We start from the raw sequence: 26,823 nt of genomic DNA, 5'->3' as shown, positions 1-26,823 counted from the left end.
ATATGTTTAAGGGCAGTTTTCTGTTCACTGTCAGCTATATTTAATCCATCATTTAGAAATGTTATTGGTTATAAAACTGAACATTAGGACCAGTCTCGGGAAGTAGCCTTGTCATTTGTTAATTATGTCTTCCACCACATAGTGATGTAGGAGACATATTGATTTACTCCTGTCTGTGTGTATGTTATAAATCTTGTCCATGCTCTAAGTCGAACATTTCTCATCCGATCTTCACCAAACTTGAACAAAACATGTTTGCCAATAAGTCTTCAGCCAAGTTTGATAACTAGCCAAATCTGCCCAGGCACTCTAGAATTATAGCCTTTGAATTACCGAAAATCACTCTGTACACAGATGCCAGCGATACATGTATTGTTGCATGGTTGACTCAGATACATAACTATTCAGATGATTAAGCAGTTGTGGGAGACATGTGCTTTTCTCAAAAGCAGCTCAAGTTTTGTAATGAAATAATGAGATAGTGATCTTGTACTTTCAGAACCATTTTGCTCTCAAATTTATCTAAATATACTTTTTGTTAGGATATGAGTGGGAACAGCTTAGAATACATCTAGACTTCACTGAAGCACAGGGACATGCCTTGAAGAGGGCATATGATGATGATGTAAGTAGGATTTATTTTAGAAAATACAAGTTGAATTATCTTGAACGATTGCCGACTTCAAACACTTACCCATGACAAATATTGGCAGTTTTATTCAACATAACAGACTCAAAGTCTGAAATGTGACAAAGGATCCTGCTGGCATGTGGCTGATTGAAAGTTCACAAGAGTGATCACAGCCTCTGGTTTCCACTCATTTTGGCGAAACGAAATACTTGAAATTATGTTGATAGAACATCACCAAAGAAGCATTTCTTTAGAATCATTTCAAAATCAAACTGTTGGTTTAGGAGGAGATGTTGGTTGAAGATTTTTCTATTTTCTAATGGGTCAAAATAATTTTGAACAGCCTTGATAAAGGGTCTTTCAATAAAAATTTGATTGAATTATTTGACAAGAGGGCCATGATGTTGACGGATTATAGTTTGCTCACCGGAGTTACACAGCTTGAACAGTTTTCGTAGACTGTCGCACAAGGGAAATATCTGTGAAATTATTTTGATAAGAAAATTTTAAAAGTTTCCACTAAATAATTACATAAATATGGATGGGTTACCAGTAATGTATGTGTGTGTTGGGGTTGCAGAGGATCTATAATGACATAGGATACAAAGAGAAAATATCAAATAAGAGGGCCATGATGGCCCTAGATCCCTCACCTGACATACAGCTGGATTGGATAATATTTAAACAAGGAAAAAGCTTTGAAATTATTGTAAAATTGGGCCAGTGGTTTCAGAGGAGGGGTTCAACGTTTTCAAAATAAGCGGTATAGGGGAAATTAGCCAGCTCCTTTCCGGCCATGTTTTTTAGCTCACCTGTCACGAAGTGACAAGGTGAGCTATTGTGACCGCTTGATGTCCGTCGTCTGTCGTGCATAGTACATCGTGCGTAGTACGTCGTCCGTCAACAATTTCTAAAAAAATCTTCTTCTTGAAAACCACTGGGCAGAATTACACCAAACTTCACAGGAATGATCCTTGGGTGGCTCCCTTTCAAAATTTTTCAAAGAATTGAATTCCATGCAGAACTCTGGTTGCCATGGCAACTGAAAGGAAAAACTTAAAAAAATCTTCTTGTCCAAAACCACAGGGCCTAGGGCTTTGATATCTGGTGTGTAGCATCATCTAGTGGTCCTCTACCAAAATTGTTCAAATTATCCCGCTAGGGTCAAATGTGGCCCGCCCTGTGGGTCACATGGTTTATACTAAGACTTATATAGGGAAAACTTTGAAAATCTTCTTGTCCAAAACCACATGGCCTAGGGCTTTGATATTTAGTATGTAGCATCATCTAGTGGTCCTCTACCAAGATTGTTCATATTATCCCCCTAGGGTCAAATATGGCCCGGCCCCGGGGGTCCCAGGTTTTACATAGACTTATATAGGGAAAAAAGTTTAAAAATCTTCTTATCTGAAACCACAAAACTTAGACTTTTGATATTTGGTTTGTAGCATTGTCTTATGGCCCTCAACCAAAATTGTTCAAATTGTACCCCTTGGGTGAAAAGAGGCCCTGCCCTGGGGGTCCCAAGTTTTATATAGAAAAAGCTTTAAAAATCTTCTTGTCTGAAACCATACGACCTAGGCTTTTGATATTTGGTATGATGCATTGTCTAGTAGTCCTCTACCAAAATTGTTCAAATTATGCCCCTGGGGTTAAAAGAGAGCCCGCCCTGGGGTCACTTAGTTAATATGTGAGTTATTTCAAAAAAATCATCTGATTCTATTTCCAGGACTGTTAAATTATAATTACCTGATGACCCCAAGTAATATGATGTCACTTGACTGTGACCTTGACCTACTGACCTGCTTTCTTGTTTTTTAAGATACAGCCTTGAAATTTTGATGACATACACAGTTTTGCACACAAATCATAAAAATGAATTTCATTGACCATGAATGTAACCTACTGACTTTCTTAATATTTTATCATCAGTTTGACATTTGACATTTGAAACATGTATTTTGATTCCATACCTCATGTTTTTATCTCGATGTAAATGAGATGTGGAACCAAAATTTGTAGTCCTGTTTGGCGCCATATAACCTATACTGTGTTGGTGCGCCGTAAAACCCAAATAAATAAATAAATAAATTGAAACATGTAGCTCATATTACTCAGGTGAGCGATCCAGGGTCATCTTGACCCTCTTGTTAATGTAATAAAGTGATTTGACTGAATTTTATGGAGGTTCAGCCAGGAAATATTGCTTTGAAATTATTTCAGAATTGGGCCAGCAGTTTCTGAGATTTTTAATTTTTATTAGCTCGACTATATGAAGCATTTGGAGAGCTATCCTACTCACCCTAGTGTCAGCGTCAGCGTTGGTGTCGTCCCCACCTTGCTAAAGTTTTTTTTACACTTGTCTCGTCCGTGCATCTGTCCGTCCATCCATCCAAAGTTCGTGACGCACCTAGCTCTAAGAAGATTTGATATAAACTGATGAAACCTGCATGAGTCTTTATCTTGATAGGAATTTGTGCACCTCCTATTTTTCATCTGGCTCTGCCCCCTATTTCCAGAGTTATAGTCCCTGAAATAGTCAAAAATGCCCATTTTCAACTTGTGACATGCCTAAGTCAAAGAGTATTTGATATAGATTCATGAAACCTTGCACGAGTCTTAATCAAGATATGAACTTGCGCACCTTTTACTCTTCATCTGGGTCCGCCCCCAATTTCCAGAGTTATGGCCCCTGAAATAGTAAAAAATGTACAGTTTCACCTTGTGACATGCCTAGCTCAAAAAGTATTTGATATAGATTCATGAAACCTTGCATGAGTCTTTATCATTATATAAACTTGCGCACCTCTTATTTTTCATCTGGGTCTACCCCCTATTTCCAGAGTTATGGCCCCTGAAATAGTCAAAAATGCACATTTTCACCTAATTATGTGCCTAACTCGAGAAGTATTTGATGTAAATTCATGAAACCTTGATTGAGTCTTTATCATGATGTGACCTTGCACACTCGACTATACGAAGTATAAGGAGAGCTATCCTACTCACCCCGGCTAACCTTGGTTAAAGTTTTTTTACACTTTCTCCTTTTTCAAATTATCTCTGTAATTACTTGATGGATTACTCATCATCATCCACATCATCTGACATAAGGGCTATAACTCTGGCACCAATATTTCATGAATTATCCCCCCTTTTCACTTAGATTATCAGGTTAAAGTTTTGATGCCCTTTCACTCTATCTCTGTTATTACTGAATGGATTTGATTCAAACTTAAAATAGTTGTTCAGCATCATCACCCACATCATATGACACAAGGTGCATAACTCTGGCACCATTTTTTCATGAATTATTCCCCCTTTTACTTAGAATTTCAGGTTAAAGTTTTGGTGCACATTCACTCTACCTCAGTTATTACTGAATGGATTTGATTCAAACTTATAGTAGTTGTTCAGCATCATCACCCACATCATATGACACAAGATGCATAACTCTGGCACAATATTTCATGAATTATTCCCCTTTTTACTTAGAATTTCAGTTTAAAGTTTTATGCACTTTCACTCTATCTCTGTTATTACTGAATGGATCTGATTCAAACTTAAACAATTGTTCAACATCATTACCCTTATCATATGACACAAGGTGCATAACTCTGGGACCATTTTTTCATGAATTATTTCCCCTTTTTACTTAGAATTTTAGGTTAAAGTTTTGATGCATTTTCACTCTGTCTCTGTTATTAATGAATGGATTTGATTTAAACTTAAAATACTTGTTCAACATCGTCACCCATACCATATGACGCAGGGTGCATAACTCTGGCACCATTTTTTGATTAATTATTCCCCTTTTTTACTTAGAATTTTAGATTAAAGTTTTGATGCACTTTCACTCTGTCTCTGTTATTACTGAATGGATTTGATTCAAACTTAAAATAGTTGTTCAACATCATCACGCACACTATATGACAAAGCTGCATAACTCTGGCACCAATATTTAATGAATTATCCCCCTTTTGCTTGGATATACTTATATAGTGTTTTGATACATTTTTAACTTTACCTCACTTATTACTTTAAGTTGATATTTTTGACATAGACTCAGGCTATTGTGCAATATCTTCATCCACAATTGGAGTCATTAAACACTCCAGTGACAGCTCTAGTTTCCTCAGATGTACCCAGTTTCACTATCCAGCATCGAAATAGTTGAGCGCGCTGTCTCCTGTGACAGCTCTTGTTCTTGAGAATCTTAGCGCTTATTACAGAGTAATGGTCCTTGAAATAGCAAAAACAAATGGGTTTTTTTTTTTTTAGCTCACAAAGTGACAAGGTGAGCTATTGTGACTGCTTGATGTCAGTCGTCGTGCGTTGTGCGTCAACAATTTGTAAAAAAATCTTCTTGAAAACCACTGAGCAGAATTACACCAAACTTCACTGGAATGATCCTTGGGTGGCCCCCTTTCAAAATTGTTCAAAGAATTGAATTCCATGCAGAACTCTGGTTGCCATGGCAACTGAAAGGAAAAACTTTAAAAATCTTCTTCTCAAAAACCAGAAGCCCTAGAGCTTAGATATTTGGTGGGAAGCATTGCCTAGTGGACCTCTACCAATTTTGTTCAAATCATGACCCAGGGATCAAAATTGACCCCGCCCCAGGGGTCACTTGATTTTACATAGGAAAATCTTAAAAAATCTTCTTCTCAAAAACCAGAAGGCCTATAGCTTAGATATTTGACATGTAGCATTGCCTAGTGGACCTGTACTAAAATTATTCAAATCATGACCCCGGGGTCAAAATTGACCCCCCCCCCCAGGAGTCACTTGATTTTACATAGGAAAATCTTCAAAAAATTTCTAAAAATAAACCAGAAGGCCTAGAGCTTAGATATTTCACTTGTAGCATGGCCTAGTGGACCTCTACAAAATTTGTTCAAATCATGATCCGCGGGGTCAAAATTGACCCCGCCCCAGGGGTCACTTGATTTTACATAGGAAAATCTTCAAAAAAATTCTAAAAATAAACCAGAAGGCCTAGGTCTTAGATATTTCACTTGTAGCATTGCCTAGTGGACCTCTACAAAATTTATTCAAATCATGTCCCCTGGGTCAAAATTGACCCCGCCCCAGGGGTCACTTGATTTTACATAGGAAAATCTTAATTTTTTTCTAAATAAACCAGAAGGCCTAGATCTTAGATATTTGACATGTAGCATTGCTTAGTGGACCTCTACAAAATTTGTTCAAATCTTGACCCCCAAGGGTCAAATTGACCCAGCTCAAGGGGTTACTTGATTGTACATAGAGAAATCTTCATAAATTTGCTAAAAATAAACCAGAAGGCCTAGATCTTAGATATTTGATATGTAACATTGCCTAGTAGACTTCTACAAACTTTGTTCAAATCATGACCCTGGGGGTAAAATTGGCCCCGCCCCAGGGGTTACTTGATTGTACATCTGAAAATCTTCCAAAAACTTTCTAAAAATCATCAGTTTGACATTTGAAACATGTAGCTCATATTACTCATGTGAGCGATCCAGGGTCATCATGACCCTCTTGTTTGTTTTTTATGCTCATACATGTAGCTCAAAAAGTATATGGCCTAGAATAATTAATCCTTTTCATAAAATGTTTGTTGAGGCTATACCCCCTTAAGATGGCAGACATTTGAATTATTGCCTCTTATTTGTGACAAATGTACCAGTGGGGGGCACACCCTGTGTCTAACACACACATTCTAATTTCTACTTCTCTCTGTAATTACTTGATGGATTTGCTTTAAACTTAAAATGGTTATTCCTCATCATCACCCAAATCATATGGCACAAGGACCATAACTCTCACACCAATATTTCATGAATTATCACCCCTTTTCACATGGAATTTCAGGTTACAGTTTTGATGCACTTTCACTCTATCTCAATTTTTCCTAAATAGATTTGATTCAGGAAGTCAAGCACTATCTGTGCTTATGTGTTACGTTATCAATATATTAAATATACAAATTATTCTGACAGTCTTCATGAATTTTGGTCAGAATGATTACCTTGATGAAATCTAGGCCAAGTTCAAAAATGGGTCATCCTGGGTCAAAAACTAGGTCACTAGGTCAACTCAAAGAAAAACCTTGTGTATGTGATAGAGGGTGTATTTTTCAAATAATCCTAATGAATTTTGGTCAGAATGAATGCCTTGATGAAATTTAGGTCAAGTTCGAATTGGGTCATCTGGGTCAAAAAGTAGGTAACTAGCTCAAATCAAAGGAAAACCTTGTGTATGCCATAGAGGCTGTATTTTTCAATTGATCTTCATGAAATTATGTCAGAATGATTACCTTGATGAAATCTAGGCCGAGTTTTAAAATGGGTCATCTTACTTCAAAAAGTAGGTCACTAGTTCAAATCAAAGAAAAGCCTTGTGTATGCGATAGAGGCTGTATTTTTCAATTGATCTTCATGAAATTATGTCAGAATGATTACCTTGATGAAATCTAGATAGAATTATAATATGTGTTATCTAGGATCTAAAAGTAGGTCATTAGATTAAATCAAAGAAAAACCTCCTGCATGCGATAGAGGCTGTATTTTACAACTGATCTTCATGAAATTTTGTCAGAGTAGTAGCCTTGATGAAATCTAGGTCAAGTTCTTATATGGGTCATCTGGGTTCGAAAACTAGGTCACTAGGTCAAATCAAGGAAAAACCTTGTGTATGCAATAGGGGCTGCATTTTACACTAGATTTTCATAAAATTTGGTCAGTTTGTTCGTTTGTTTGTTTTGGGTTTAACGCCGTTTTTCAACAGTATTTCAGTCATGTAACGGCGGGCAGTTAACCTAACTAGTGTTCCTGGATTCAAAATTTGGTCAGATTGGTTGCCTTGATGAAATCTAGGTCATGTTTGAATATGGGTAGTCTGGGGTCAAAAACTAGGTCACTAGAGGCTGTAAAAACTAGGTCACTAGAGGCTGTATTTTTAGCTCGACTATTCATAGAATAGTAGAGCTATTGGACTCGCCCATGCGTCGGCGTCCGCATCCCGATTTGGTTAAGTTTTTAGCTCACCTGAGCACGAAGTGCTCAAAGGTGAGCTTTAGTGATCGCCCTGTGTCAGTCGTCCGTCGTCGTCCGTTGTCCGTCCGTCCATCGTCAACAATTTGACTGTTAACACTCTAGAGGTCACATTTTTGGCCCAATCTTAATGAAACTTGGTCAGAATGTTACCCTCAATAAAATCTTGGACGAGTTCGATATTGGGTCATCTGGGATCAAAAACTAGGTCATCAGGTCAAATCAAAGGAAAAGCTTGTTAACACTCTAGAGGTCACATTTTTGGCCCAATCTTAATGAAACTTGGTCAGAATGTTACCCTCAATAAAATCTTGGACGAGTTCGATATTGGGTCATCTGGGATCAAAAACTAGGTCATCAGGTTAAATCAAAGGAAAAGCTTGTTAACACTCTAGAGGTCACATTCTTGGCCCAATCTTAATGAAAATTGGTCAGAATGTTACCCTCAATAAAATCTTGGACGAGTTCGATATTGGGTTATCTGGGGTCAAAAACTAGGTCATCAGGTCAAATCAAAGGAAAAGCTTGTTAACACTCTAGAGGTCACATTTTTGGCCCAATCTTAATGAAACTTGGTCAGAATGTTACCCTCAATAAAATCTTGGACGAGTTCCATATTGGGTCAAAAACTAGGTCACCAGGTCAAATCAAAGGAAAAGCTTGTTAACACTCTAGAGGTCACAATTTTGGCCCAATTTTAATGAAACTTGACCAGAATGTTAATCTTGATGATCTTAAGGTCCAGTTTGAATTTGGGTCATGTAGGATCAAAAACTAGGTCACCAGGTCAGATCAAAAGAAAAGCTAGTTTACACTGTAGAGGCCACATTTATGACCATATCGTAATGAAACTTGGTCAGAATGTTAATCTTGATGATCTTAAGGTCAAATATAAATCTGGGTCAGGTGGGGTCAAAAACTAGGTCACTAGGTCAGATCAAAGGAAAAGCTTGTTAACACTGTAGAGGCCATATTTATGACTGTATCTTCATGAAACTTAGTCAGAATGTTAAACTTGATGATCTTTAGGGCAAGTTTGAATCTGGGTCATGTCGAGTCAAAAACTAGGTCACCAGGTCAAATCAAAGGAAAAGCTAGTTAACACTTTAGAGGCCACATTTATGACTATATCTTAATGAAACTTTGTCAGAATGTTAATCTTGATGATCTTTAGGTCAAGTTTAAATCTGGGTCAGTTGGGGTCAAAAACTAGGTCACTAGGTCATATCAAAGGAAAACCTTGTTAACACTCTAGAGGCCACATTTATGACTGTATATTCATGAATCTTAGTCAGAATGTTAAACTTGATGATCTTTAGGTCAAGTTCAAATCTGGGTCATGTTGGGTCAAAAACTAGGTCACGGGGTCAAATCAAAGGAATGGCTAGTTAACACTTTAGAGGCCACATTTATGACCATATCTTAATGAAACTTGGTCAGAATGTTAATCTTAATGATCTTTAGGTCTGTAGGTCAGGTGAGCGATACAGGGCCTTCATGGCCCTCTTGTTGTATATAAGCTGGTATCTCAGCAACCACTTGTGGGAATGGATTGAAACTTCACACACTTATTCACTGTGATAAACTGACTTACACTGCACAGGTTCCATAACTCTGTTTTGCTTTTTTCAAAAATTATGCCCCTTTTTCGACTTAGAAATTTGTGGTTAAGGTTTTGTATGTAAGCTGGTATCTCAGTAACCACTTGTGGGAATGGAATGAAACTTCACACACTTATTTACTGTGATAAACTGACTTATATTGCACAGGTTCCATAACTCTATTTTGTTTTTTGACAAAATTATTCTCCTTTTTCGACTTGGAATTTTTTGGTTATGGTTTTGTATGTAAGCTGGTATCTCAGTACTCACTAATTGGAATGGATTTAAACTTCACACCTTGTTCACTGTCATGATCTAACATGCACAAAGCAGTTCCCATAACTTTATTTTGCTTTTTTACAAAATTATGCCCCTTTTTCAACATAGAAATTTTGGTTAAGTTTTTGTATGTAAGCTGGTATCTCAGTATCCACTAATGGGAAAGGATTGAAACTTCACACACTTGTTCACTGTCATGATATGACATGCAGTGCAAAGGGTCAATAACTTCGCATTTTACAAAATTATGCCCCATTTTCAACTTAGGAGAATTCTTATATGTAAGCAGGTATCTCAGTACCCATTTATACCACAGTCACACATACGGCGCGAATAGCTACGTTTAGCTACGGATAGAAACGTAGTAATCCGTATCGACCCGTACCTGAGCCGTACAGACTGGTACGGATTGATACGGGTTACTACAATAAGGTACGGCACAGGTACGGGTCGATACGGATCAGTACGGATTACTAACCGTGGCTAGACGTAGCTATCCGCGCCGTATGTGTGACTGTGGTATAAAGGGAATGGATTGAAACTTCACACACTTGTCCATTGTCATGAGCTGATAAGCACTATGCGGGTTCCATAACCCTATTTTGCTTTGATACTAAATTATGCCCCTTTTTCGACTTTCGTGTTCATTCAATCTACAAGGCTGTTGAATAGTCGAGTGTTGCTGTCCTCCAACAGCTTTTGTTTCAGTTGACCTTCATGAAATTTAGTTGGTGAAATGTAGGTCAAGTTCGAATATGGGTCATATGGGGTCAAAAACTAGGTCACTAGGTCAAATCAAAGAAAATACTTCTTTATACTCAAGATTTTTGCTCCAATTTTAATGATAATTGGTCAGAATATTTACTTCCATGAAATCACTCGGTCAAACATGTTTACACTGTTATAGTGTGTTTCTCAAGTGAGCGACCTACGGCCATCTTGGCCCTCTTGTTAGCTTTTGTGATCGTCAGTCCGTCGTCCGTCCACAATTCCTTGTGAACATGATAGAGACCACATTTTGTATTTGAGTTAAATCAAACTTGCACACAACTTGTACGGGCATAATATCGCAGTTCGTTTCGAAAACTGGCCAGATCCCATCATGGTTATGCCCCCTTAAAGGGCCAAAATTTGCTATTTTTGGCTTGTGAACACAATAGAGACAACATTTTGCAATCGACTATAATCAAACTTGCACACAACTTGTATGGGCATAATATCTCAGTTCCTTTCGAAAACTGGCCAGATCCCATTATGGGTTCCAGAGTTATGGCCCCTTAAAGGGCCAAAATTTGCTATTTTGGCTTTTGCAGCCATATCCTTTGCGCACCTGGCCAATTTTTACAGTGATTGCCTGTAGTGTATTGAAAGAGGTAAAAAATTCCTTGCTTCAAAACCAGGCCAATCTTTACAGCAATTGCCTGCAGCGTCATGAGACGGGTGCCCTTTTAGCTCACCTGAGCAGGAAGTGCTCAAAGGTGAGCTTTAGTGATTGCCCTGTGTCCGTCCGTCATCAACAGTTTGGCTGTTAACACTCTAGAGGTAACAATTTTGGCCCAATCTTGATGAAACTTAATCAGAATATTACCCTCAATAAAATCTTGGACGAGTTCGATATTGGGTCATCTGGGGTAAAAAACTAGGTCACCAGGTCAAATCGAAAGAAAAGCTTGTTAACACTTTAGAGGTCACATTTTTGGCCCAATCTTATTGAAACTTGGTCAGAATATTACCCTCAATAAAGTCTTGGACGAGTTCGATATTGGTCATCAAGAGTCAAAAACTAGGTCACCAAGTCAAATCAAAGAAACTGAAACTGAAACTGTTTCATTTGATTAAACGCCTATTTTTACGCAAAACATATTCAATGGCGTTTTACAGATACATAAAAATACGACAAAAATTAAGATATTTAATGACATATAACATAAATGAGCATAAATACCATTGTGAATAAACTATTAGTAAGCATTAAAAAAAAAAAAGATCAGACATCAGATAAGATTAATAAAATATTAGAATATTAAGATACAGTAAGACAGCTGTTTGTTATTAAATAAGAATAAGTGGGTTATTGCGACATGTCCAGAAGTTATTACAAACAACTGTATTTTGTATTTGTTATAATATAGTTCATTTTCGAATGTATTTACACAATAAAATCATCCAGTTCACGTTACTTCAGTTTCTTAAAAATTACAGTCACAGTCTCTAAAAGAGTGCAAAGTAATCTCCAAAATAATGAGTTTTCAACTTCTTTTTGAAAACATCTATTGAGTCCGAGTTCCTTATTTCGAGAGGCAATTCATTCCAGAGTTTAGGTCCAACAGTACCAAAACTTCTGTCGCTGAACGTCTTGCGCTTGTTGAAAGGAACAACGAAACACCCAGTACATGAACATATCTTAATGAAACTTGGTCAGAATGTTAATCTTGATGATTTTTAGGTCAATAGGTCAGGTGAGCAATACAGGGCCTTCTTGGCCCTCTTGTTTGTAGGTTTAAAACTGGATGCGAGATTTGACGTATTTTCAAAAAAGGGTACCGTATTTTGGTGTGTATAGGTCGCGGTAATGTATAGTCCGCATCTAATATTTGCTCTGGAAATGGTCGGAAAATTTAACTTCCAGCGTATTAGTCGCAGTTAAATTTCGGATTTTTTCCCCAGCAATATTTAATATTTACCGGCAAAAAAGTTATTGTGGCGGCCATATTGATGCCGCGGACTGAATTATTATCAGAACCTGATTGGTGGAAATCGGACAGTGTTATTTTCGTTCCCAACCGTTTCGTACCAACAGTAGTATCGGTAACAGACTACATCAAAGAAAAGCGGCTTTTTGACACTAATTGGCAGCAGACGGTTTGCGTTTACATTCTGTTATCATGCAAGTTTTAAGTGTGAATTGTTTGCACAGCAATTATAACACCTTTCCGTGTCATGTAATTAACCGCGTTCTTTTGATTCTGAGTAAAAAGATTAACAAAATATCTCTGTTTGGATTTTTTTCTTTTATTTAAAAATCAAAAGTAAAAAATTATCTTTCAAATTTTTTAATACGCTAAGAATTAGTATAAACAATGTTTGGAATGGAGGACGGATCTGTCCGGATTTTATCCAACCCGGAGTACATGTCAATGGCGTCCAGTAAAACGAAAGTAGAAACAAACGTAATTCAGAAAACAGCTTTGAATTAAAGTCATTCGTAATTTTAATAGTCTGTATGGGTTATTTACGATATATTTTATTGAAAGTAACCGCTACTGGCTGAAAAGCCGCCGATATTGATATCTTTATCCATTTTGTTCGTTCGTAACAGATGCACGTAATTTTGCGAGAGCTACAGTCAGAAAATTGGCCCGAAAAAAATTACTGCTGGCAATGTTCTGTCGTATAGGTCGCAGGAACTTTTTCAGGCAGCAAAATGGGTAGAAAAAGTGCGACCTATACACACCAAAATACGGTACGTTTAACAACATTAAAATGAACACGAATACGTTTTTCTCGGTTGTAGCTGTTTCTTCAGCTCAAGAGCAGATTTTCATTATAATGACTTCATTTACCATATGAAAGCGTATAAAATAACCATATTATACGTTCTTCAATGATACAGTGCTCTTTCGGATAAGAACCAAATATATGTTCTTCAACGATACAGTGCTTTCGGAAATTGCAAAAACTGTTAACCTAGAACCCACTTATATAATCTGCAGGCAATCCTTGTACAGGGTTCCCACAGTCAGGGAAAAGTCAGGGAAAAAAAATTTTTTTTTCAAGGTCAGGGAAAAGTCAGGGAATTTTGTAATTGGTCAGGGAAATTTGGAAATTAAGCAAAAGTCAGGGAAAAGTCAGGGAAATTTGGAATCAGAAGTCAAAAGCAGGAGAATAAAGTTGTGAAAAAGTGAAATGAATGAAAATAAAAGGCAAAGGCAGTTTCTTTTCTGTTGGCTAAACCAAACATTTTTAGCTCATCTGATTCTTCGAAAAAAGATAATGAGTTATTGTCGTCACTTGATTGGTGTCGGCGTTGCCTGGTTAAGTTTTATGTTTAAGTCAGCTTTTCTCCTAAACTATCAAAGGTATTGCTGCTTTGAAACTTGCAACACTTGTTCACCATCAATAGCTGACTCTGTACAGCAAGAAACATAACTCCCTCCTGCTTCTTGCAAGAATTATGGCCCCTTTTGGACTTATAAAATATCAGATTTCTTGGTTAAGTTTTATGTTTAGGTAAATTTTTCTCCTAAACTATCAAAGCTATTGCTTTGAAACTTGCAGCACTTGTTTACCATCATAAGCTGACCCTGTACAGCAAGGAACATAACTCCATCCTGCTTTTTGCAAGAATTATGGCCCCTTTTGGACTTAGAAAATCAGATTTCTTGGTTCAGTTTTGTGTTTAGGTCAGCTTTTCTCCTAAACTATCAAAGCTATTACTTTAAAACTTGCAATACTTGTTCACCATCATAAGCTGACCCTGTACAGCAATAAACATAACTCCAGCCTGCTTTTTGCAAGAATTATGGCCCCTTTTGGACTTAGAAAATATCAGATTTATTGGTTAAGTTTTATATTTAGGTCATCCTGTCTCCTAAACTATCAAAGCTATTGCTTTGAAACTTGCAACAGTTGTTCACCATCATAAGCTGACTCGGTACAGCAAGAAACATAACTCCATCCTGCTTTTTGAAAGAATTATGGCCCTTTTTGGACTTAGAAAATCATGGGTAGGACAATATTTCTATTATACAGAGACAAAAAATCAGATGAGTGTCTGCATCCGCAAGGCGGTGCTCTTGTTAAAAAAAACAGTCTGTTAAACAAAATTATTTTTAACTTTTAACAGAATTAAGACCATATATGAATGCTATGAACTGTATAGTCCAGTATAGTTGCAAATTTATTTCATTTTACCATATAAGCCATAGTAAAACTTTTCTGTTATTTATGTTTGTATGGAAAAGTTTCTTAAGAAAACTTATTTCATACCATTGCCGTTATTACATGTTTACCATTTTCTTTACTCAAATTAATGCTTACAGATTGTAATGTGCAAAACATTGCTATTTTGATTTATTTTATATTTAAATAGACCTTAGTCCTCTGGACAACTCTTCTTAGTAAAGATCAAAACTAGTTTTCAAGTGCAAAAGTGTTTATGGAAGTTGTGTTTAATAAGTTTGAATGGTTATCATTGTTCTGTTAAAAGTAAAAGACTATTCTAATAGAGTTCTTTGCAGCAAAAAAAAAGATTCTTAATATTACCCTGTAAATGTTTTAGAAATCAGCTAACAGAGAAAGACTGAAAGATTAAGAGATGTAGAAAAGATGCAAACAAATTGCATACTTAGGGTGGATATTAGGACTTACCTGGCATCATAGAAAAACAATTAAAAATGGAAGGTTAAACAAAAAAGAAACCCAACACTAATACCATTGTACAAAAAAAGGGTGTAAGTTAAGTTTGCTACAGCTGGAAAAGTAAATCAGCATGATAAAATATGTAAATAAGATTTTTTCAATTATTTTACATTTGTTAAGTCTATTGACGTATTTAAGCTGAATACTATCTATATAATTATATTGTATTGAATTTTCAACTTTTGAAAATAACAGGCATTTCTTCTTTAAATGATTCTATGTCAATCTTTAATCATTATTTGTAGAAAGCAAACTCGAATACTGTAATGTAAAAAGAAACAAACAACTTCTAAATAAATTGCAACATACATATTATGCTATTAAGTCTACAAGTAGACTACCCCTATTAATTATGTGAAAAATGCCATATCCTTTCCGCAGCCTTAACGTACTAAAACGTATTAGCATCTGATGGCCCTTTCACGTTTCCGTAGAAAGAACATTTATTACACGAAACTTATTTTGAAAATATTTCTGAAATGTCTAGGTTTGCAGCTCTCAAATACGGTTATATCTTACATCTGAGGCATATACTGACACTCTCAGACAACATCAAAAATGACAATTTGAGCGATTTGATGAAGTTCCAAATTATCAATGTACCCTTGGTCCGTTACGGACCCCTGTTGTGGGATTTGTGTTTATCCAGAGCTCAAATAATTTTTCATAGATTAAAAGCTGACATGCTGTACTAAAGCCCAGGTAATTTCAATTCGTGATAAAGTGCTGAAAATTGGCTCCCCTATAGCAAAAAAAAAATTAAAAAAAGAAGTCCACGCGCATACATTTAGACGGGGTGACCCCTGCGCGTGATCCCTGACTATCTACGAATCAAAATGCAGCTTTCGTTTTCAAGTTTAGCATTTCTACTTTCATTTTATTTACTTCCGCAAATAGCTGAAGGTCAAGTGACGTCATTTTCTGTGTTGTCAAAAACATACATATACCTTGCGAGGTTGCATAAATATGTGCTGGCCGTCCTAAGGATATATGAATCAAGGCAAATTTTCATAGAATGTTGTACACTAAATGTCTGAACGGACACAGTAGAAAAATCCAAAACTTGATCATAGGTAGTTTTTATGCCCCCACTTTGGGGGGGAGGCATATAGATTTGCTCTTGTCCGTCCGTCCGTCCGAAAATGTTGTGTCGCGCGTAGCTCTGAAAGTATTTGACGTAGAGTCACAAAACTTTACAGGAATGTTGGTCAGCATGTGTAGTTGTGCACCTGGGGTTTCGCGTCCGGATTCATTCAGTCATGTAGAAGTTATGGCCCCTGACTTTGTAAAATTGGTCATTTTAATGTTGTGTCGTGCCTAGCTCCAAAAGTATATGACCTAGAGTCACAAAACTTTACAGGCATGTTGGTCAGCATGTGTAGTTGTGCACCTGGGGTTTCGCGTCCGGATTCATCCAGTCATGTAGGAGTTATGGCCCCTGACTTAGTAAAAAATTGGTCATTTTAATGTTGTGTCGTGCCTAGCTCCAAAAGTATATGACCTAGAGTCACAAAACTTTACAGGCATGTTGGTCAGCATGTGTAGTTGTGCACCTGGGGTTTCGCGTCCAGATTCATCCAGTCATGTAGGAGTTATGGCCCCTGATTTACTAAAAAATTGGTCATTTTAATGTTGTGTCGCGCATAACTCCAAAAGTATTTGACCTAGAATCACCAAAGTTTACAGGAATGTTGGTCAGCATGTGTAGTTGTGCACCTGGGGTTTCGTGTCCGCATTCATTCAGTCTTGTAGAAGTTATGGCCCCTGATTTTGTAAAAATTGGTCATTTTAATGTTGTGTCATGCCTAGCTGCAAAAGTATATGACCTAGAGTCACAAAACTTTCCAGGCATGTTGGTCAGCATGTGTAGTTGTGCACCTGGGGTTTTGCATCCGGATTCATCCAGTCAAGTAGGAGTTATGGCCCCTGACTTAGTAAAAAATTGGTCATTTTAATGTTGTGTCGCACGTAGCTCCAAAAGTATTTGACCTAGAATCACCAAAGTTTACAGGAATGTTGGTCAGCATGTGCAGTTGTGCACCTGGGGTTTCGCGTCCGGATTCATTCAGTATTGTAGGAGTTCTGGCCCCTGACCTGGGAAAAAATTGTCATTTTAATGACATGTAGTGGGGGCATCTATGTCCCATGGACACATTTCTAGTGTAGCTCACCTGTCACATAGTGACAAGGTGAGCTTTTGTGATCACCCGTCGTCAGTCCGTGCGTCCGTCAACAATTTCTTGTCTGCTCGATAGTGGTTTCATTTATGATTTTATTTTAACCAAACTTGCACACAACTTGTATCACCATAAGATCTTGGTTCCTTTCTTGAACTGGTCAGATTCCATTATGGGTTCCAGAGTTATGGCCCCTGAAAGGGCCAAAATTAGCTATTTTGACCTTGTCTGCACAATAGCAGCTTCATTTATGATTTTATTTTAACCAATCTTGCACAAAACTTGGGTCACCATAAGATCTTGGTTCCTTTCTTGAACTGGCCAGATCCCATAATGGGTTTCAGAGTTATGGCCCCTGATAGGGCCAAAATTAGCTATTTTGACCTTGTCTGCACAATAGTAGCTTCATTTATGATTTGAATTTAATCAAACTTGCACAAAACTTCTGTCACCAAAAGATCTTGGTTCCTTTCTTTAACCGGCCAGATCCCATAATGGGTTCCAGAGTTATGGCCCTTGAAATGGCCAAAATTGGCTATTTTGACCTTGTCTGCACAATAGCAGCTTCATTTATGATTTGATTTTAAAAAAACTTGCACACAACTTGTATCACCGTAAGATCTCGATTCTTTTTTATATGCCTGCAGGGACGTATTATGTTATCGCCTTGGTGTCCGTCTGTCTGTCTGTGTGTTGGTTAGCAATTTCCTTTCCGCTCTGTAACTCTTGAACCCCTTGATGGATTTCAGAAAAACCTGACACAAATGTTCACTCATTGAAAGGATGTGCAGAGCGCATGTTTCGGATGGCTAAATTCAATGTCAGGGTCACACTTAAGGGTCAAAGGTCATATGACTTTGTTTTATGTGAATATTGGTCTGCATTTGTACCTTGTAAGAATTTTTTCTTTTTGTTTTTGGTTAAAGAAATGGTACTCAGGTGAGCGAAAATGGCCATCATGGCCCTCTTGTTAGTGAATAGTATGGGCCTTTCTTGTTGTCTGTTACATCACACTAACATATTATAGCGATTCGTTAAATTGGAACAAATTATGTTTACACCCTGTAGTTATCAATATAACAAGAAACATGGAAAGGGTTGTCTGATGGGAAGAATAGAGGCCACAATTATCAATAGATGACTAGGTAAGCATCCCAGAACGCGAACGTTTTTGTCAGGGAAAATGGAGTTTGGTCAGTGAAAAGTCAGGGAATTTTATTTTCTCTGCTTTGTGGGAACCCTGTTGTATTATTTATTATAATTATATAGTATAAGTAAAGTAGGCAGTATTATCAAACATGTATGTGAACCAACCTATTGCATATTCACGTTCAAACAAATATTGTCATTTCTGCAGTGTTTTAGCAACAATTTGAACGTCGATAGATGTAATAAATACGGTTGTGAATGTTACTGGATGAAGAGTCCTAACTTTTGCCAACATGCCCACAACGTTCAAATACTATTTTAAAAATAATCAATAATGATCAATATTACCATTAAGATCGATTTTATTGATCACTTTTTAGCTCACCAGAGCCAAAGGCTCAGGGTGAGCTAGCCCGCCCGCTTAGCTCAGTAGGTAAAGCGTTGGTCTACGGATTGCGGGGTCGTGAGTTCGATCCTCGGGCGGGGCGTATGTTCTCCGTGACTATTTGATAAACGACATTGTGTCTGAAATCATTAGTCCTCCACCTCTGATTCATGTGGGGAAGTTGGCAGTTATTTGCGGAGAACAGGTTTGTACTGGTACAGAATCCAGGAACACTGTTTAGGTTAACTGCCCGCCGTTACATGACTGAAATACTGTTGAAAAAACGGCGTTAAAACCCAAAACAAACAAAAAAACAAAATCAGGGTGAGCTATTCTGATCACTCACCGTCCGTCGTCCGTAAACTTTTACTTTAAACGACATCTCCTCATAAACTGCTAGGCCAATTTCATCCAAACTTCACAGGAATGTTCCTTGGGTGAAGCTCTACAAAAATTATTCAAAGAATTGAATTCCATGCAGAACTCTGGTTGCCATGGCAACCGAAAGGAAAAACTTAAAAAATTTTCTTCTCAAGAACCAGAAGCCTAGAGCTTAGATATTTGGTGTGAAGCATAATGCCTAGTGGACCTCTACCAAGTTTGTTCAAATCATGACCCCGGGGTCAAAATTGACCCCACCCCAGGAGTCACTTGATTTTACATAGGAAAATCTTTAAAAAATTTCTTCTCAAAAACCAGAAGCCTAGAGCTTAGATATTTGACATGTAGCATTGCCTAGTGGACCTCTACTAAACTTGTTCAAATCATGACCCCTGGGTCAAAATTGACCCTGCCCCAGGGGTCACTTGATTTTACATCGATTTCTATAGGAAAATCTTCAAAAAAAATAAAAAAATAAACCAGAAGGCCTAGAGCTTAGATATTTGACATGTAGCATTGACCTCTACAAAATTTATTCAAATCATGGCCCCTGGGGTCAAAATTGACCCCTCCCCAGGGGTCACTTGATTTTACATAGGAAAATCTTAAAAAAATTTCTAAAAATAAACAAGGAGGCCTAGAGCTTAGATATTTCTATTTACAGCCCCTGATTGACCCCTGAAAGAGCCAAAATTTGGTAATTATTACTTTGAGAACATGATAGAAGTGACATTTTATATTTGATTTTTACCACACTTACACACAACTTAGGTCACAATAAGATCTCGGTTCCTTTCGTGAAACTAGGTCAGAATCTTTCTAGGTCAAGTTTGAAACTGGGTCAGAAATTAGGTAACCCAGTCAAATCAAAGGAAAAGCTTGTTAACACTCTTGTTCATTTAATGTGCATGAAACTTGGTCAGAATGTTTGTCTGCATGAAATATCAAATGGAATTTTATCTGGGTCATGTGGGGTCAAAAACTAGGTCACCAGGTCAAATCAAAGAATAAGCTTGTTTACACCCTAGGGGCACATTTTTGATTTTATCTTCATAAAATTTGGTCAGAATGTTTGTTATCATGAATTCTTGGTAGATTTCAAATCTGGGTCACGTGGGGTCAAAAACTAGGTCACTAGATCAAATCATAGGGAAAGCTTGTATACACTCTAGAATCAAAGAAAATGTTTGTTTACACTCAAGAGGCTACATTTTTTGGTCTAATCTTAATGAAAATTGGTCAGAATATTTGTCTCCATGAAATCACTAGGTAAACATGTTTACACTGTTATGGTGTGTTACACAGGTGTCACTGTGAGCGACCTAGGGCCATCTTGGCCCTCTTGTTTTACAAAGTGTCATGTTTAATAAAATTGTAATTAGAAAAAAACAGCATTTGTTGGAATTAAAACCTATTAATGAATGCTCGGTTAATGATCCATACTGAATTGAGCTTTATGAAAGCCATGTGCATAAGTCACCAGTGTATGTTTTTACCAACATTTGGATAATAATATTTCCTAAGATTACTGAAGTCAGTTCTCAAATTGGTTACTCAATCAAGCATCATAAACTTGTAATTGGCTGTGTACTTTACACCATTTGAAGAATGACACATGTCCAAAATTATAGGGACAAAAGCACATAGTGCGAAGTAAATTTTAATCAATAATACTTGTGACTGGTATGTATTTGCTGTAGTCTTCAGTCTGTTTGACATTTTGTCAGAGTGCGGATGCGCATGCCTCAAATAAAAAGAGAAGTGTACATTTTGAATTTACATAATGTGTTTTGATAAGCATTATAATTATTCAGATTGTGTCTTTTACAAATTTGTGTGTTTATGCAAATATGTAGCTTATCTTTTGCTCTGGCAATATTAAAAACTGATTGTCCAACTTCAAAATAATTTCACACAAATGTTTCTTGGGTGACCCTTTACAAAGTTTGTGCGAAATACCCATATTATTCAAAAACATGGCCCACATAGATAAAAAAAAACAAAAAAAACAGGAAATTTTGTGAAACATCTTGTTAATTGCTGGTATGATTTTGAAATTATTACAAGAAATCTTTAGGTGACCTTCTATAAAATTTGTTAATGCCCTCTTTATTAGTCCCAAAACAAACATGCCTGTCAGTGGGTTGATCAGACTTTCCCAATATGGCTGTGTTTGAAAATTTAGATTGGATGGGAGGCTATTTTTATGCCCCCGAAGGGAGGCATATTAGTTTTCAAATCTCCATCCTTTAGTTCGTCACAACGTTAACTTTTTGCATGAAGGCACTTCATTTGCGAACCACTGCACCCAGGACCTCCTAACTTCACATGCTGATAGTACTTATTGAGTACACGACCCCTACTGACTTTGGGGTCACCAGGTCAAAGGTCAAGGTCACCAGGTCAGAGGTCAAGGTGCTGCAAGGGCATTTTTCACCATTAGTGACAGCTCTTGTTTCCTATATGGTTCTATGGAGAACTTTGAAATGCTTTAAGGAGATACTTTATTATTAAATAGGTGCAGCAGAGGATCCATCAGATGCTGAAGTCCTGGCATGATGTTGTGGTTGAATGCGGCGAGAATCCGAAGATGCTGCTTGCAGCGGCTTTCGTCAATGCTTCTACAAACTATGCAATGGCATACAAGCTGGTTCCTAAGGAGAAGTTTAATGGTATAATTTTACATTGGACACAGATTTACTTTTAATGATTTCAAAATTATTTCAAGTCTCTTAGTGGGAGTCTTCAGTAGTAGCGTTTGTTATTTGAAAAGAGTAGTGTGACTTTATACAACAGTAAGTGTTTAGAATGCAGGATATTCTTATGTGGCACTATTAAAAAATGGATTAATGTATAAATGGCTCAGTTTTCCTTTGTTTCAGTTCATTGCTTAGTAGAACAAGCAATTTCTGATACAGCTACACCAACCAAATATGTTACAATGTCAAAATTTCAAGAATAAACTAGTTTTATGGTAAATTACTTCTGTTTGTGCAATTTCTGTCTGCCTTTTTTACCTTAAAGCATTCTGTAGACGTTAACAAAGTTTACAGTTATTCATTATTTTTTTCAGAAAATGCACAAGCCAAACCAGCAACAGTAGAACGCATTCAACAAATATCATTCAGTAAAAGAGGTTATGATCAAGGAGATGGCTTTTATTATCATCCGGGTAGCGGTTCTTCAATGCCACATGGTGGACCTGGGTCTTTTAATGTGTATGGTGGGGATGTAAGAGTTGAAGGAACCGTGGCAATACACAGTTCACATTCCAACCAGTCATACAGTAGGTATTATTACATGGCTCCTTACATAAAGCACTGGTTCATAGTTTGTGCTATACAACTGGTCTATATCCAGGAAATGCTCAATGGGCTAATAAGTAAAAAATTGGAAAAATAAAACTTGTTCTGCTTATTAGTCCCCTACTGGTTGAAAACCAGTTTCGGGGACTATAGGAATGTGCTATACCGTTCGTCATTCTGTCCGTCCGTCTTTCTGTCCATCCGTCCGTTAAAAGGATTTTAATATTACTTGGCACAAATGTTCCCCATGATGAGACGATGTGTCATACGCAAACCCCGGACCCTTAGCTTAAAGGTCAAGGTCACAATTGGAGGTCAAAGGTCAACAGGGCTTTTTTTCCTGTCCGGTCCATAACTCTGCCATCCTTGAAAGGATTTTAATATTATTTGGCACCAATGTACCTCATAATAAAACGATGTGTTATGCACGACTTTCAGACCCCTAGCTCAAAGGTCAAGGTCACACTTGGCAGTCAAATGTTAACATGGCATGAATAGGAACTGTTCCGTGTCCGGTCCATAACTCTGTCATTCATTAAGGGATTTTAATATCACTTGGCACAAGTGATCCCCATGAAGAGACGACATGTCAGGCAGAAATCCCGGACCCCTGGCTCGAAGGTCAAGGTCACAATTTGAGGTCAAAGGTCAACAGGGCTTTTTTCCTGTCCGGACCATAACTCTACCACCCATGAAGGGATTTTAATATTACTTGGCACAAATGTTCCCCATGATGAGATGACTTGTCAAGCGCAAAACCTGGACCCCTAGCTCAAAGGTCAAGGTCACAATTGGGGGTCAAAAATCAGGGTTTTTTTCCTGTTCCGTCCAGAACTCTGTCATTCATCGAGGGCTTTTAATATTACTTGGCATAAATGTTCCCCATGATGAGATGATGTGTCATCCAGAACCCTAGCTTAAAGGTCAAGGTCACAATTGGAGATCAAAGGTTAAAGGGTCATATTTCCTGTCTGGCGTATAACTTTGTCATGCAAAACAGGATTTGAATATTACTTGGCACAAATGTTCACCACTATGTGACGGAGTGTCTTGCCAAGAACCTGGTCCCTAGGTCGAAGGTCAAGGTCACACATAGAGGCCAAAGGTCAGATACAAGAATGACTGTCTGGAACATTTCTTCTTAATTCATGGAGGGATTTTGATGTAACTTTGCATAAATGTTCACTACCATGAGACGGATTGTTGTGCGCAAGAACCAGATACCTAGGTCTAAGGTCAAGGTCACACTAAGAGGTCAAATGCCAAATTCAAGAATGACTTTGTCCAGAGCATTTCCTATTTATGCATGGAGGGATTTTGATGTAACTTGGCACAAATGTTCACCAACATAAGACGGATTGTTGTGCGCAAGAACCAGATACCTAGGTCTAAGGTCAAGGTCACACTAAGAGGTCAAATGCCAAATTCAAGAATGACTTTGTCCAGAGCATTTCCTATTTATGCATGGAGGGATTTTGATGTAACTTGGCACAATTGTACACCATCATGAGACAGAGTGTCATGGGCAAGTCCCTTCTTTAGAATTACTTCCCTTTGTTGTTACTATAAATAGCTTATATTGTAACTTTTTCATTACCAGTCATAGGGGAAAATCAAGACCACTTTTCTGTAGTACAACATGCATGTTACATCCAATTTTTGAGGTGTATTTTGACCTATCTCTACCTCAGGTAAGGATTTTTGTGTGGACTTTACTCGCGAACCACTGCACCCAGGACCTTCAAACTTCACATGCTGATAGTACTTATTGAGTACACCACCCCTACTGACTTTGGGGTCACCAGGTCAAAGGTCAAGGTCACAGGGGCCAACGTTAACTTTTTGCATGAAGGCACTTTACTTGCAAACCACTGCACCCAGGACCTTCAAACTTCACATGCTGATAGTACTTATTGAGTACACCACCCCTACTGACTTTGGGTCAAAGGTCAAGGTCACAGGGGCCAACGTTAACTTTTTGCATGACGGCACTTTACTCGCGAACCACTGCACCCAGGACCTTCAGACTTCACATGCTGATAGTACTTATTGAGTACACCACTCCTACTGACTTTGGGGTCACCAGGTCAAAGATCAAGGTCACAGTGGCCGATGTTAACTTTTTGCATGAAGGCACTACTCGCAAACCACTGCACCCAGGACCTTCAAACTTCACGTGCTGATAGTACTTATTGAGTACACCACCCCTGCTGACTTTGGGGTCACCAGGTTAAAGGTCAAGGTCACAGGGGCCAACGTTAACTTTTTGCATGAAGGCACTTTACTCGCGAACCACTGCACCTAGGACCTTTAAACTTCACATGCTGATAGTACCTATTGAGTACACCACCCCTACTGACTTTGGGGTCACCAGGTCAAAGGTCAAGGTGCTGCGGGGGCATTTGTTACCATTAGTGACAGCTCTTGTTTAATTACCTAATATTGTATAGCGTAGTAAAAAACAGAAAGTGTACATACTGTAGTTGCTTACTACTTTCTATTGTTACAGGTAAAGAAGTAGATATACAAATATGGCAGCACCTACAGAAACTTCTGTAACACTTTTGGTTTTTAGCTCAGCTGTACTGAAGGTTTCTGGGTAATTTATAAGTTTAGGTGGATAGTCCATCATTTGTCGTACATGGTCCAAAGTTTACGTAAACATATACTCTGACACTATTTGTCAGAATTGCACCAAACTTGGTATGTAGCACCCTGGCAAGGTCTTAGCTCAAACTTTTCAAATGGTTCAGCTTGACTGATTTAAAGGGCGGCTAGAGCTAAAAATAGAAAATTCTTTAAACAACTTTTTGGCAAGGTCTTTTTCTCATGAACTGCTTGATGGATCTTCATCAAACTAGGTCTGTACCATTATTATTAGGGCTTCACCCAGTTTTGTTCCAATGGGGGCACTCAGCCCCTCAGCCCCTTTAAGGGGCTACTGGTGCTACAAATATGAAAAGCTTTACACAACTTCCACTCATGAACTGCTTGATGGATCTTCATTAAACTTGGCCTGTAGCATCGTAATTATAAAGTCCTTTATCAAATTTGTTCAAATTTTGACATTTGACCCCTTTAAGGGGCCTCTAGAGCTAAAAAAGAAATAACTTTTAATGACTTCTTCACATTTGCCCTGCAATGGACCTTTATCAAACTTAGTCTGTAGCATTATCCTATGGTCCTCCTTCAACTTTGTTCAGGTAGGGGCACTTAGCCCAATTTTTTAACCGCTAGAGCAAAAAAATGGAGAAAAGAACTTTAAACTATTTCTTCGCGTATAGCACTTGATGGATCTTCATCAGACTTAGTCTTTGGCACCATAAAAAACGGTTTTGCACAAGTGGTCTTTGGTCTTTGTATGACCCTCTACCAAGATTGTTCAAATTATTCCGCTTTGTCAAAAAATGGCCGCATAAGGGCGTGGTCACTTTCCCCAGTATGTATACAGTGAAAACTTTTAAAATCTTGTATGAATTGCTTGACCAATTTTATAATAATTTCACACATTCAAATGGTCTTTTTATGATCCTCTGCCAAGATTGTTAATTCCGCCAAGAGCAGTGGGGGGGTTATAGGAATGGTCTCTGTCCGTCCGTTCGTAACACTGTGTACGCTCTGTATCTCCTAAAATCCTTGAAGGATTTTAATGAAACTTGGGTCAAATGATCACCTCATCAAGACAATGTGCAGAACTCATGAGACAGCTATGTTGATTCAAGTTCAAGGTCACAATTCAAGGTCAAAGGTTTGAGCTTTCCATTTTGTGTCTGGACCCTTTGAAGGATTTTCAAATTCATTGATGTTGTCATACATGAACTATAAAATATACTTAACAACGTCAATGCTTCCACCCAATACCATCAACCCATTCACTATGATAACAGCGACGTGGGATATAGCTGTCTTTCAGACTGCCTTGTTCAACTTATCCTGATTCGTTAAGAACTTGGCTGCCAGAGGACATGGTCACTTTTTTCCTATACGTATATAGTGGAAATTTTAAGAATATCTTTGTCAGAAATTGCTGGCCTGATTCTAAAATTATTTTATACGAATGGTCATTGTGTGACTCTCTACCAAGATTGTTCAAATTATTCCGATTTGTCAACAACCTGGGCACCAGAGTGAGTTGTCACTTTTCCATAAGAATTAATTGTATGTAGTGGAAACTTTGATATTGTCTCTTAGTTTCCCATGTCGTCATTCCCCCAACGTCTTATGCCCGCTCCTACCGTGCAACATACACTTATTTGCCCATGAATAGATATATGTAATAGAAAGAGCATTGAAACTCGAGGGTAAACGATTTGTACGAGGGGGCATAGCCCCTGAGTATAAATCGTTTACCCGAGAGTTTTAATGTTCTTTCTGTTTTGTATCATAGCCTGTCATATATGGTAGTTGTAGGTGTTCCACATTGCCATATACAGCAGTTCAGTGAGTACTAAAATCCTTGC

General features: G+C 37.8%; 1 protein-coding gene across 2 annotated transcripts in view; it reads left to right on the top strand.

Annotated features, from left to right (window-relative positions):
* LOC123549420 (uncharacterized) overlaps positions 1–26,823 on the top strand; it is a 77,136-nt gene that overhangs the window by 27,141 nt on the left and 23,172 nt on the right. For both annotated transcript variants that reach the window (XM_053524820.1, XM_053524821.1), the window contains exons 6-8: positions 543–625; positions 21,577–21,730; positions 22,132–22,344. In XM_053524820.1, coding sequence (XP_053380795.1) covers positions 543–625; positions 21,577–21,730; positions 22,132–22,344 — 450 coding nt within the window. The remainder of the gene's footprint in view (positions 1–542; positions 626–21,576; positions 21,731–22,131; positions 22,345–26,823) is intronic.

Source organism: Mercenaria mercenaria, chromosome 15 (assembly GCF_021730395.1).
Source record: "Mercenaria mercenaria strain notata chromosome 15, MADL_Memer_1, whole genome shotgun sequence".
NCBI lineage: Eukaryota > Metazoa > Mollusca > Bivalvia > Venerida > Veneridae > Mercenaria > Mercenaria mercenaria.
The sequence above is the reverse complement of the archived record's forward strand: the minus strand, read 5'-3'. Positions and strand labels throughout refer to the sequence as shown.